We start from the raw sequence: 13,919 nt of genomic DNA, 5'->3' as shown, positions 1-13,919 counted from the left end.
GCTTTAGGAGGTAGAAAGAAAAAGGTGAAATACTTGCAAAAATTCCCTCCACCAAGATACTGCTTCATTCTTGATTATGATCAGAAACTCAAGTATTTTAATAAATTTAGGCTTAGTAAGTAATTACAGAAAAAGTAGAAACTTCTATTACCATGGCACCTAAAAAAAGAAAAGGGAAACTAATAGCAAGCATTAACCCAGAATATAAAATCAGATGATTAAAATCACGTATTAGAGGTTTAGATATTACATAAAACCTTTCTCCCCAACTCTCCCTGTTCTTTCTTTCTTTCTTTCTTTCTTTCTTTCTTTCTTTCTTTCTTTCTCCCCCCCCCCTTTTTTTTTTTAAACAAAGAATATGGATTCCTTTTGAATTGAGAAAAAAATTATACAAGTGTAACTCAGGGGTCTGGGAAATGTTCAGTTGGTAAAGCACTTGTTGCACAGTATGAAGACCTGAGTTCGGATCCCTAGCACGTGTCAAAGCTAAACACGGAAGGAAGCATACACACATGATCCCAGCACTGAAGAGGTGCAGACAGGAGAATCCTTGGGGCTGCTGACCAGCTAGTCTAACAGATCAGCGAATTCCAGGTCAGTAAAAGACTGACTCGTAAAAAGTAAGGTGGAGAGCAACTGAAGAAGACACGTGTCATCAACCTCTGGCCTCCACATGCACCTGCACACACATAAACACAAACAAGCCATACGTACACAAAACTAATAGAGACAAAACCAAGAGCAAACATCAAAATTACTTCAGAGCAAACATCCACAAAGAACATATTTCAAAAGTCGTATGAACTGAACTCACTGGTTCATAAACTAGACCATCTGCAGAGGCAACCATTGTTTCTGCTAAGTCCAACACATCGGCTCCCACATCTGCATTAAAACAAACAGAGGTTTTACAAAATACACCCAGACCAAAACTATTAACTGTTATAAAACAAATTAATATTACCAACAGAAAACTCACAACACATGTAGTAGCACTTTTCTACCTGCTTAAAGTTACAACAATAGCATTATGTAGTTTTGGTAGATAACATCCAAAATTTAAAATGCCTTGTCTACTTCTTGCTCTGAAAAAGAGATGACACAAAATCTCATGGTAAAGAGTATAAAGTCAGTTGAATTCAACAGCTTTTGAGAATGAAATTGCCTGCAAATACTAAGAGGGCTAAACACTGCCTGAATTCTAGGAATCATTTTTAAGAACTGTAGAAATCGTTTAGGCAAATCTACTGACACTTTAAAAATAAATAGGAAACTTTATTCTGAAAAGGTTAAAATGTAATGGCACTCACATTCAAAGAAGGGGCATATTCAGTATTTTATATACAACTTCATATGCAAAGTATTTCCTTATCTCATGAAATCGCTAACAAGGAAATACTGGAAAGTGACAAGAGACTTAGCTGTTCTGTGAGGAGATCTCCCCGACACTAATCTCATTAAGTGGGTAAAGCTATTTCACAATAAAAACCACTGGCTGATCTAAGGAGTTCCTGGCCTCTACTTTTCAAACAGTGACAATTTCCATACAAAAACTATCACCATTTTTGGTAGTAATATTGATTCAAGGATTACCTATCGGATATGTTGGCACTTTTCTGTTTCTCCCAATATAATTCAGCGAAACTACTGTAGGGGGAGAAGGGGCATTATTCACGTAAAATATGACTGGACTTGTATTTTACAATGCAGAGTAAGTGTGGAGGAACTGAATGCCAACAGCACAATGCTTGTGAAATGTGAGTAGGAAGCCCAGTACTCCAAGTAGGAAAGAGTACCTAACTTCAACTCGGAGGGGATTTGCATCCCACTCTCTTTTAGTTAGATTCTGTAAAAATTAAGTTAACTCCTTAAGAGGAGAAACTCAGTGCATTTAAATTGAGGTGAAATCATGTACATTATTAAATACCATTACAATAACAAAGGTAAAATACAACCAACAGTTTGGAGGTTTATTGACGGGCCAGGCTGAAGACATACTTACACTGACACCTCATGGCAACAGTAATATCTATGTTGATTCTCAATTTACTGAAAGAGAAAAAGAAATACCATCAGTACCGGTCAATCAGTAAACACAAGAGATGTAAACTAACCTATGAAATGCAGATCCTAACAGAATAAAGTATGCCAATTAGGGCTTGGGTTGCATTTCTGATTAGAACAAAGGCTTTTCAAAAGTTCTATTTTGTGATCATTCCAAAAACCTTTCTGATTCTCCTGTTCTTAACTCAGTATCCCATTTGTTCAATCTACAGTCAATAATTCTGAGCAACTCAGGAAAACGAGTCTAGCCTTGGTCTATTTGAATTCTGAATGGAACATTCCCTTATGACACAGACTGTGAAAAACGAATCGGGAATCATGAGTAAAACCGCATACAGGGTCGGGAGCACGGCACAGAACTGCAAACTGAAAAACTGGGAATCATGAATAAAACACACTGGGTTGGGAACAGGGCTCAGCAGGTAGAAGCACTTCCTGTGCAGGCCTGTAACCCCAGAACTGAGGGTCGTGACGAGGGGTGCCAGGGGCCCCTGACCAGCTAGTCCAGCCATCAGGTTGAGAGAGATTCTGTCTCAGCAAAGTAAGGCACAAGAGTGACGGAGCACATCCAACATCTCCCTCTGGCTTCCACACGTGCACACACATTCATACAACACACATAGACACACAGACTACAATTTAAAAAAAGTCACGCACTGACAAGCATCGCAATACGACTTTCTTTACTCAGGTTTTCAAGCAGACTGTTCGCGTGCACGGAAGCACACCACTAGTGAAATGAACGGCCTACTAGAAACCCAGCTGGAATCCTGGAATCGAGAACTGCTACCCAGCCATAAGGAAAACAGATAGCCTGATACACCAAGTTTTGCAGTGCTTTTTAATAAGAATCAATGCTTGGTTCTCAAATGTCTGGCTCATATACATTAATTTTCAAACACCAAATTAACCATATAAAAGGCAGGATAGGAATAATGAAATTCAGTTCTGTGATTTCTACCAAGACTTTTTGCACTCTGTTAATTTTTCATCTAATTTCAATGGGAAACATACATTTTTAGTTTCATAGTCTTTAAATTGTCTAGAAGTCAAATTAAACTCAAAATGCCCTGGAGTTTAGGCTCCAGGATTGATAGAGGCAGAGATGGCAACAGAGAGAGGCTCCCAGTCACATGGTGAGCACCAAAGACTGAATCTGGAAACGTAAAACGTTTTACTGATGCCAAGTAAAACGAAAGAACAAGCAATGCTTCGAAAGCTGAAGACTATATCATATTCACGGGCTGAAGAAACTGAGGGCCAAAAAAAAGCCAGCTGCATGACTGGCCCAAAAGTGGTTTAATTCAGTCATGAGCCCCAGGAGAATGTCCTATGGTTACTACTTCCCTCCTACTGACTGGGAAGTCTGAGTGCACAGAAAGAGACGGAACTACCCTACAGTTGTGTAGATAGTCCACGGCAGAACCTGGATTCAAGCAGAGGACTCTGTCTAGAGTGGTCTTAGTATTATAGGCCTGTCGCCTGAGATCCACTGGGATCAAGCAAGCAAAGCAGGGACAAGTGTGAAGTGTGCTGTCTTCTAACTAAAGTTCCTCGTCTGCACAGGTCTACAAGTGACGTATTTATAAAAAAGGCAAGTTTAGCTTAGATATAATTTATAGAAATCAGTTTTTAAGTGCATATAACTTATCTCCATTTATTTTCCAGCTCACATAGGTCAGTAAGCTATTTCAAAGTACAAAAAGTAAGCAATTTGGGCTGGAGAGATGGCTTGCCTGTGAAGCCTGAGGACCCCGGTTCGAGGCTCGATTCTCCAGGACCCATGTTAGCCAGATGCACAAGGGGGCACACGCATCTGGAGTTCGTTTGCAGTGGCTGGAGGCCCTGGCACGCCCATTCTCTCTTTCTCTCTGCCTCTTTCTCTCTCTGTTGCTCTCAAATAAATAAATAAAAATGAACAAAAAAAAATTTTTTTTAAAAAGTAAGCAATTTCAAACAACTGACAGCACATCTCCACTAAGGAACAACTTATGTTCTACTGATTTCAGACATATGTATATTAAATCAAAACACCTGTTCTAGCATTTTACCATTTTTTAAATGATTCTAAAATGTTTCCCTTAAGGCATGTAATTAATGATTTTTTTCAGCACTATTTCTTCATAAACTAACACAAACCAAAAACAATTAACATTTTTAGAAGAGGTTACTTTTTAAAGAACATGACCTAAAAATATTTCAGGAAGAAAAATTTACCTAGAAAAATCCTTGTCTACTTCATATTCGTATTTCATCCACGTATCCTGATACACTGAGAACTCCATTATTGTTAATACAGCCATAGTGGTAAATGCTATTAGAGAAACTGAGAAGTCCAACAAAGAGAAAAACAGAATTAAAAACTATTAAAAATATTAAACAGCTATTTTAAGTGAGATTAAAATTAACAAAAACTTGACTAATATGATTACTATTGAATATATCTTATGCATGAATTCTCTTAAGGTGCCAACTCCAGATTTGTTTTAAACATCTCAAACTGGAACTTTAAGCAACACAAACATTTGCTATAGAGAAAGAACCACATATCTTCATGTATAAGGGTATCTTCCACTATACAGATTAGTCAAAATTTTATAAAGGACAATTTTTAAAATTTTTTCCACATACCAGTGACACGGACATGACAAATGAAAAAAAAAAAAAAGCACAGTGTGTGTGGGGGAGGTAGAGAGCTGGCCCTGCAGTTAAGTGTGTTTCTTGCACAAACATGAAGATCTGAGGGGCCCTAGACTACTCCAGAACCCATGTCAAGAGCGGAGTGTGGCACACACCTGTAACTCAGTCCTGTGGGGAACACGGACCAGACAACCCGAGGCTTGCAAAGTAGGGAAAAAGTAGTAAGAAGGCACCAGCAGTGCCCATTTAAAAATATCCCCTTGCGAATCCTCTCATCTCCTTAGAAGTACGTGCCTAATCATGTTTATTGCTGCTCAATTCATAATAGCTGGGAAATGGAACCAGCCTCAACTGATGAATGGATAATGAAGATGTGGCACATTTATACAATGGAGTTCTACTCAGCGGTAAAGAAAAATGAAGTTATGAAATTTGCAGAAAAATGGATGGATCTGGAAAGGATTATACTAAGTGAGGTAACCCAGGCCCAGAAAGCCAAGTGCCACATGTTCTCTCTCATATGTGGATCCTAGCTACAGATGATTGGGCTTCTGTGTGAGAATGAAAATACTTAGTAGCAGAGGCCAGTAAGTTAAAAAGGAGACATAAAGGGAAGAGAAAGGAAGGGAGGAGGGTACTTAATAGGTTGATATTGTATATATGTAAGTACAATGATTGTGATGGGGAGGTAATATGATGGAGAATGGAATTTCAAAGGGGAAAGTGTGGGAGGGAGGGAATTAACAAGGGATTTTTTTATAATCATGGAAAATGCTAATAAAATTTTTTTTTAAATAAATAAAAATAACAAAGTTGGGGGAAAAAATATCCCCTTGTTATTAAGAAATGCACTATGCTCGTAATCGAGCAGAAGCAGAAAGTAGTCACTGAGCAGTCACAAGAACGGGCATCAGATATTCAAGTAACATCTCTAAGTCCCTAAACCTCTCTTCACATTTCAGCCTCTGAAGTGTACTGCTTCATGTACTGAGCAGATGCCAAGACAGAGGAGGAAGTCATATGCCATGACAAGGCAGGTACAATGGGCTGTCCAACAAGAGTTTACACGTTTTCTTTCAAAAGGTAACCATACAGGTTAGAAACAGCAAGCATTTTATTATTTTTCCCCTTCCCTTCCCCTTTCCTTTTTGAGAGAGTCTCATGTAGCCCAGGTTGGCTTCAACCTCAGTATACCAAGGATGACCTTAAAATATTCTGCCTCCCTTCCCAAGAGCTGGGCTTGCAGGTGTGCACCACTGTTCCCAGTTGACACGGTGCCGGAGCTCACACCCAGGCGTGTCAGGCCAGCAACATTCCCAGAATCAGTTTCCCAATCTTGGAAGAAGGCAAATTAAGGTGCAGATCTGAGGAACTCTTAGAGCAAGGGGCCAGGTGGATCTAAACCCAGTCTAAAGGCTGGATCTGAAGAAGCGCTGGCTCTTACCACACTGTGAGATGTAAGGATTTCTTATGATGTCTGCACAGACTAAGTACTAAGCAAGACAGTGTCACTACACAGGGCCCCTCCCTCTTATCGAAAACTCATTCATGTAATTAAACACAACTATGAGCATCAGCGCAGTCAGCTGCGCTGCTTGCTAACATCCCAAGACCTGCTGCTCGAGACCCAGGAGGCGCGGGCTGGCTGCTGCGGAGTGCACCACTCACTGCCGAGGTCTCTCCCATGGCCACATATACACGCACTGTCCCCACATCACTTCCAGGGAGCGTGCGCTCCACTCACCTGTGCCCCCACTGGCTGACGTCTCTACATAGCTGTCAGGAACCTTGGGAAAAGCATCCAACTCTTTCACCAAATTTAAGGTTTTTTTCCGATTCAGTCGCCTCATCTTCAGGTAAACCTTCCTCTTCCTTCATATAGTCATGCTAAGGAACAGATAAGTTAATAGTAAGAGAATGACGTTTATCACATTTTTTTCTGATTTCCAATCCAGGGTTGGCGGACCATGATGTACAGCTATGACAGGCAAGACCAACTGCACCGGCCTGTCAGTCATACTACAGGAGCTATCATAGAGAATTCTCATAAATCAAGGATATGTTAATAAAATCTCATAACAGAAGAATAAATCCAATGACTGTACAAGTGACTGTAAGAATATGGGTATGATTAATATATAAAGGAAGGAAAAGACCACAGAAAGGATATTCATAGGGAAACAGGTCACAAAAACAAGAGGTGGGCTGGAGAGATGGCTTACAGTTAAAGCACTTGCTTGCGAACCCAGGTTCAACTCTCCAGGTCCCACAGGAAGCAACGCACAAGGTAACGCAAGCACACAAGGTATGTGTCTGGAGTTCAATTTCAGTGGCTGGGGGCCCTGGTGTGCTAATTCTCTCATTTAAAAAAAAATTACAAAAAAAGTGATAGAAGCCATAAATATCATGCAAAAGAAGGGACAGCACTAACTCACTGAGCAACTACCACAGAGTGAAACTGAAGGCATTAATAAGCTGGCTTGATTTGCCACTAAAAGCATCCAGTAACTTCCCTGGCTAACTCCATGCTTTCTGAATGGACCCATATGTTATGTTTTGTTTCTCATCTATCATCAGTTACAAAGCCGCACTCCCACATGTAAGCCAAACTGCTGCATCTTTTTAGGGCATGTCATGTCCCCAATTTTGTTTTTCTCTGAGAAAGTCAAAAGAATTACTTACACACCTGCTTAGTGGTAGGTAAGTCAAGACTGACCCCTCTTCAGTCATTCAATCTCTACTCATTCCTTCTGATTAGGTTTTAACATGTTATACCCCTAATCTTGAAGACAAAATGAAACCCTCCCCAGCCCAACTCCATGTCTGTACACCTGCAGCCATCTAGTCTAACCTCTCCCGTACCCCACTCTCATCTCCCAGCCAAACTGGCTGCCAAGGCCATTTACAACACTCTTGGTACCAAGTCCAAGGGCACACCTTAATCCTTGTCTAATTTCTCCAGAGAGAAATACACTGTATTATCTTTTGCTTCTTGAAACAGTCTCTTCCTTGACTTAAGTGAGTTGGCCCCCCAATCCGAAAATCAAAGCCCATCAAAAAAGCCAATATACTAAAAAAATCCCAAATTGTGAGTGTGGGCATGATGCTGGAGTTTCCAATTTGGAGCATTTTGGATTTTCAGATTAGATGCTCAACCAGCAAAGTTTGAAATCGTTCCAAAACTGCACTCTACCTGCACCACATGACTGGTCTTCATGCCACCTCTGAGGCCCTCTCTGGCTCACTTCAGACCCACCTCCCTGATCTGCACCAGGCACTTCTCCCACTTGCCAATCATGTGTTCCAAGTGATTCCTCCTTCAGCTTCCACATTACAACATTTGCTGACTCCTCCCAGCTCCCTATCACCAGCCCCAGCCCCTCTGCAAATACATTCTACCTCCTGGCCTTCTAGTACATCTCCATCCATACACCCTAAAGACAATCAAAGCAGAGTCCCCATCAAAGCACTACATACTGATCCCCTGCACTTTGCCATCTACTGCCTAACCTCACACAGGCAGCCTGACATTCCAGAAACATCTGTAGACTGAACCTTCCGAATTTCTCTCCCACTTGTTCTTTCTGAGAAGTCCCTCCGTGCCTAGGACCTTCATCTCAGATGCTACAGTATCACCGCACTGCCTCAGCCCTGGATCTTCAACCCTTTAATTCACCCAGGTCACACATCAGATTATGTAATATTTCAATTCCTTTAAGTAATTTCCCGTTTCATGTAGAGTTCAGACTATCCTAACATGTTACAAAGCCCTCCAAACCCAACATCTGGCAGCAGAAGTTCCAGTCACATTGAAACCCTTTCAGTTCTTCAAAGACCCTGTTCTCTCTGCCAGAAATAGTCTCTATGCCTCCCCGGCTCATCTGACTCCACTTCTCTTCAAGCTCCACTTCTTCTCGCCTCTGAGGGAAAAGAACTCCTCTGCAAGCCTCACAATCTGTGTGCTGTGCTCCTAGATCGCTGTACCTTGAGCACACTACTCCTAATGACCGGTGTCACCTTCTGTTTTCTGCACTGGACTGTTAGGACAGGAACCATATCTAACCTGACCTTTGCATCTCCAGTACCTGGCAGAGCAGGCACTCAAGTACTTATGGGGAGAAGGTAGGAAAACGCCCTCAGCAACACAACCACACTTAGGTAAGTCAACACAGCACAACACAGGATCTGTTTTGTGTGCTGAGGCATCGCCGGCACCCACCCAGCACAGTGGCCGCCACATAGCTGGCATAGGACTGTTGAGCAAAGAATCCTGGATTCTATGTATAAACCTCTGGTACATTTTCTTAACAAGCTTTATACATGCTTTATTTTAAATAATCTGCCAGCATATAATCATGGCAAGCAGCTTTTCACAAACAACAAATACAGCCTATGTGTCTGTCCTCCCGACAGCCCAAGAGAGCACATCTCACTTAGCTAACACTCAGTCTGTTTCCTCCAAAGCTGCTTTCTATGACTGCCATTCTACAATACAGCACCTCATCACTCTCGATGTTCTTCCTATGGCATTGCTGGGAGCTCACTAACCTACTTCCAGGAACTCCACTGCATCTCCATTACCACTCTGCAGTCACCATTCTGACCTGAACAAGCTGTCCAGTGGCTTTCTTCTGAAAACAATCGACCTGCTCTTTAGAAAATCTGACTTTCTTGGTGCTATTTCCTTTCCAATACTTATTTTATTTCTGAGACTAGAGGGTAAAGCAGGCTTGTGTCCTCCTATTTCTTCCCTTAATAGAGACCACGTAGAACTAACTCAAGCTTCACGATATGCACTATTCAAAGAACTTTATGTAATAACGTGTTTATTCTCCTAGGGAGCGGGTTTTCTCTTCACAAATGAAAAGTCCCGTGACTTTCCCAGGGCGGCTCAGCTAGGACTTGGTCGCAAGCAGCAGCACGTTGTCAAGTCCCTGCTCCCAACTCCAGCGTACCAATTCTTACTTCAGGCCTGGCTGCCATCATCCATTCACACCGAATGTATCTGTAATTTTCTCACTGACTTCAGCAGCAGGACCGTTCAGTTTTGCCTCTCATTCCACTGACAGCCTTTGAACTCATGGTGCCATGACATTCATTCACAGCAAGTCCTCGGCATCATGTAAGCTTAACAGTTCTTCGGTTCCAGTGAGATCACTGCCTGCCAGAAATCTCTACTATTCTGTTGAAACGCCCTATCTCCAACTACAAAAAAAAAAAAAAAGACAGTATAGGAAATATTTTAAGTAACTTTATTCAATTTAACAACCTGTTATTTATTGAAATTATTTCCTTTCCAAGTCAAAATTATTCTTTGCCTTGTAAAATTATAGAAGGCAACAAAGGTTTTTTGTTTTTGGGTATCCTTAATCAGTATAATTAAAAACATGTCCCTCTTCAAACCCAACCCTTGTCTATTTTATTCTTACATACTCCTGTTTAAGGACATACATACCACACACGCACTTAAGTATTTAAACAATCTTAGGTGTCAGAAAGAAACTAATTTTAAAAGTATCTTCTCCAGTCTATATTTTCACTGACTGCTTCAGATATTTAAAACTGAAACTTACAAAAAAAAAAAAGTACAATACTCAGTTGCATACTGAAGTTTAGGATCAAAGAGAAAAAGAAAAGTTTCTCCTCCTCCCAGCCCTCCATACATGGGAGTTTCTCTTTCTGCTAAGAAAACTTGGATAACCACGTTAATTTACAGGGCTCGATCATCCAAGCAGGGATGCAGGCCTTCCGCGAACAAGAAAAGGCAACTTTTTCTCTGCCATATACCTGCATGGCGGGAGTTCAAAGCAGCGGGCTCGCGGCCCGAAATCTCGAGGTTCGCCTTCAGAGTGATAAATGAACGCTACTCCAACGTCTTGTCTTGTGTTTACTGCTTCTGAAAGCCCGCCCGGCGGCGTTCGCACGGGTGAGTGCCATCGGCCAGCACACGGCTCCGCCAGCGAGCCCCCGCGCCCGCCGCGCCGCCCGCGGAGGGCCGAGGGCCGAGGCCGAGGCCGAGGCCGAGGCCGAGCGCGCCGGGTCCGCCGCCGGAAGCCCGGTCCTGGGACCGCGACCCGCCGCCCCCAGCAGCGACCCGGACGCCCAGCCGAGCCGAGCCGAGCCGGGCCGGGCCGGGCTCGGGGCCACATCCTCCGCGCCCACGCCCCATCGTCCCGGCTACAGCGGCCGGCGGCGTTCAGGTCGTCTTACCTGGAGCCACGGTCCCAGCCGACCGCCATGATTCGCAGAAGCCCGGGTAGCCAAGGGGCCCCATGTACGCAAAAGGAAAAAAAAAAAAAAAGAAAGAAAAGAAAAGAAAAGAAAGAGATATCGCGAGAAGAAAAGCGACGTAGCTCACAGCTGAGAACGTCAGAGAAGAGGCCTGCGTGAAGGTCTCGCGAGATCTCCTGCCCTCTTACGCGGGGCTCAGCGAATCAGAGGCGTGGTCAGGGTGAAAGGGGCGTGGTCGGGCGGAAATGAGGCTGGGGTTTGTTTTGCGTGTAACACCAGGCCCACTCTCCCCTGAGGGCAGCGCCTCCCGGAAGGGAAAAGTTATCCTCCTGAACTCATGGTCGGGGGAGGTCAAGGGGAACGGATGGGAAGACTCGCCCCGAAAGGTGGCCTGCGGCCTTAAGGCGCCTCCTGTGCTCCAGGTGGTTGGGGGAACCTAGGGTTTTACCTCATTTTTTTTCTCCCCCGGTTAAGAACACATTTCCGTTTCCAGGCATTAGGGAACGCTTTAAATTCTCCCTTCACTGTTCTTCATGGTTTGCTTAATACAAGCTGAGAAAAAAAGCGAACACATCTGTCTGCTGCCACCCTTAACGGTCTCGTCACAGTCCCGCAGATCACACGCCTTTTGGAAGGAATGGATGAATAGGAACTGCTGGAGAGACCCATTCCAGCCCACCCTTTTCTCCCATCTGTTAGGAGTTGGCAAGCAATTATGGTTGCTTATGGTTGACAAAACAGGCATAATTATGACTAATGCTTACATGGAAAATGCTGTTTAAAATACTTTATTCTCCTAATATCTAATCCTACAACGCTTGTACTATTATTATCGACCTGTTAAATAAAGATATGAAGAAATATTTATTTGCAAGTACAGTGAGAGTGGTCATGCTAGGGCCTCCAGCCTTTGCAGAGGAATTCCACATGCATGTGCCACTTTGTGCATCTGGCTTTACATGGGCACTGGGGAATCGAACCGCTTGGTCGTTAGGCTTTACAGGCAAGCACCTTAACCGCTGGGCCACCTCAGGTTGCTAAGTGGTTGTTGATAGTCAGCTGTCTGCCTTTTGGTGATTTACTCAAAGCAGAAGAGACAGGAAGTACCACAATACTAAACTGTTCTTCAAAGATGCAAATTATTAAGTGGCTTAACCTTTACTGAAATATGAAGTCTCATTATTGAAACCAAGGTCAGGTAAAGATATTTCGGATGCAGTTTCATTTTCAGACCTTCCAGATTGGTCATATCGGTCTAAAGTTCACTTAAGCACAACTGAGTAGGTAAGACCAGATAAAGACACTGAAGCCAGGATTTCCTAGGGGGAAAAGTTCAGCAACTTCACATGCCTGAGGACACATGACCTCATCTGTCTCTATTTCCTCATCTGTAAAATGGGCATTATGTCTCAGGGTCGTTATGAGGATTCTTAAAATGCTTCTTCATTTCAGCAACTCTTCCTTGCCCCTTTCTCCTCCCCAGCCCCCATATATAGTCTTAGACTATGCGGGCTCTTACTTGCATTGAGGCCAGGCTGTTCACTTAGTTTTATCTGGTCCCTGGTCCCCTGAGTAAGCTACTCTCAGGGTGACAATGATCCCCTGAGAGTTGAATATCACACTATAGCACAACTGACTAATTGACTCACATGCACACAAAAAAATTTCTCCTGAGTAGTGAAACCCATGTTATAGTATTTCTTTCCTCCCTTCTCACCTCTCCTCGCTCCTCCCCTCCTGCCCCGTCCCCCACCACCACCCTCTGTTTTCTGGTGCTGAGTACCAAACTCAGAGCCTGACAAGCCAAGCATGTGCTGTGTCACTGAGCTAAACCCTCAGTGACACCCTGTGTGACATGAAAGGGAGGTTAGTTTTCATGTGATCGTGACTTTATATCTGAAAAGCTACCTGCTTTTAAGAAATTGCATCCCATTACATATTACCTGCAGAAAGTAGGTTTTAGACTGAGATGAACAACTGTCCAAAATAACCTGTATGTAGAGAAAACACCCATTTTCCTTTGCCATATAGTTTAAAAGCTTTTGCAGATGAGCAGCAAAATTACGATAAACTATTTTCTTTTACTGTACTATACAAATGTCCAAATGTACCTGGAGTACATTTTTCTATTTTACCCTTGAGTCTGTTTATTCTCTATATTTATTTATTTATTTTGATTTTGATTTTCAAGGTAGGGTCTCACTCAAGCCCAGGCTGACCTGAAATTCACTCTGAATTCTCAGGGTGGCCTCGAACTTATAACAATCCTCCTACCTCTGCCTCCTGAGTGCTGGGATTAAAGGCATGCACCACCATGCTCAGTTGTTTCTTCTCTATATTTAGACAAGGCATCACCACCACGGAGCTCAAATTCGATACACTTAGAATCCTCTGTTTATCTCCTGTCCTTATCTGCCAATCCCAATACTCAGTTGTGTCATGAGACGCCTCCCCGGTTGCCCCACACCAGTCCTCATTATCACCTCCTCCCACTGTAGGTGATTGCTAATGTTCCCTTCAAAGTCTGTATCTTTGTTTCTCTTTTGAGACATGGACTGGCTATATGGACCAGACCAGCCTAGAACTTGTGGTAGTCCTTCTGCCTCAGCCTCCCAAATGATGGAATTATAGGTATGTACCATCACACCTTGTTGTATTGACACTTTCAATCATTGTAGTTTCACTCTTCAATCATTTTGACATAGTTTAAAGTGTGAAATTAGGGCTGGGTAGATAACTCAGTCAAACAGGTAGTTGCCTTGTGACCTGAATTCCATCTCCAGTACCTGTGTAAGATGGCAAGCATGGATCCAGCACCAGCACTTGCAGGATGCTAAGCCAGGTGAATCCCTGCAGCTGGCTGGCCAGCCAATCTAACTCAGCTGGTGAATTGCAGGCCACTGAGAGACCTTGCCTCAAAGGAGGTGGATGACATACTTGAGAAACAGCACCCGAGGTTGTCCTCTGGCCTCCACTCACACACC

General features: G+C 43.1%; 1 protein-coding gene across 3 annotated transcripts in view; it reads right to left on the bottom strand.

Annotated features, from left to right (window-relative positions):
• The window catches only part of Ergic2 (ERGIC and golgi 2), a 30,744-nt gene extending 19,724 nt beyond the window's left edge, over window positions 1–11,020 (bottom strand). The window contains exons 1-5 of one of the 3 annotated variants that reach the window (XM_045139506.1): window positions 10,915–11,020; window positions 6,449–6,591; window positions 4,282–4,390; window positions 2,003–2,049; window positions 815–885 (exon numbers count right to left, since the gene is read on the bottom strand). In XM_045139506.1, coding sequence (XP_044995441.1) covers window positions 815–885; window positions 2,003–2,049; window positions 4,282–4,390; window positions 6,449–6,554 — 333 coding nt within the window. In that variant the 5' untranslated portion in view covers window positions 6,555–6,591; window positions 10,915–11,020. Of the gene's footprint in view, window positions 1–814; window positions 886–2,002; window positions 2,050–4,281; window positions 4,391–6,448; window positions 6,592–9,659; window positions 9,902–10,491; window positions 10,517–10,914 lie in introns of those variants that run through there. The other 2 variants (XM_045139507.1, XM_045139505.1) reach the window with 2 other exon arrangements.
• Window positions 11,021–13,919: the final 2,899 nt, after the last annotated feature.

This window comes from Jaculus jaculus, chromosome 22, assembly GCF_020740685.1.
Source record: "Jaculus jaculus isolate mJacJac1 chromosome 22, mJacJac1.mat.Y.cur, whole genome shotgun sequence".
In the NCBI taxonomy this organism is placed as follows: domain Eukaryota; kingdom Metazoa; phylum Chordata; class Mammalia; order Rodentia; family Dipodidae; genus Jaculus; species Jaculus jaculus.
This window is presented reverse-complemented; position numbering and strand designations above follow the sequence as displayed.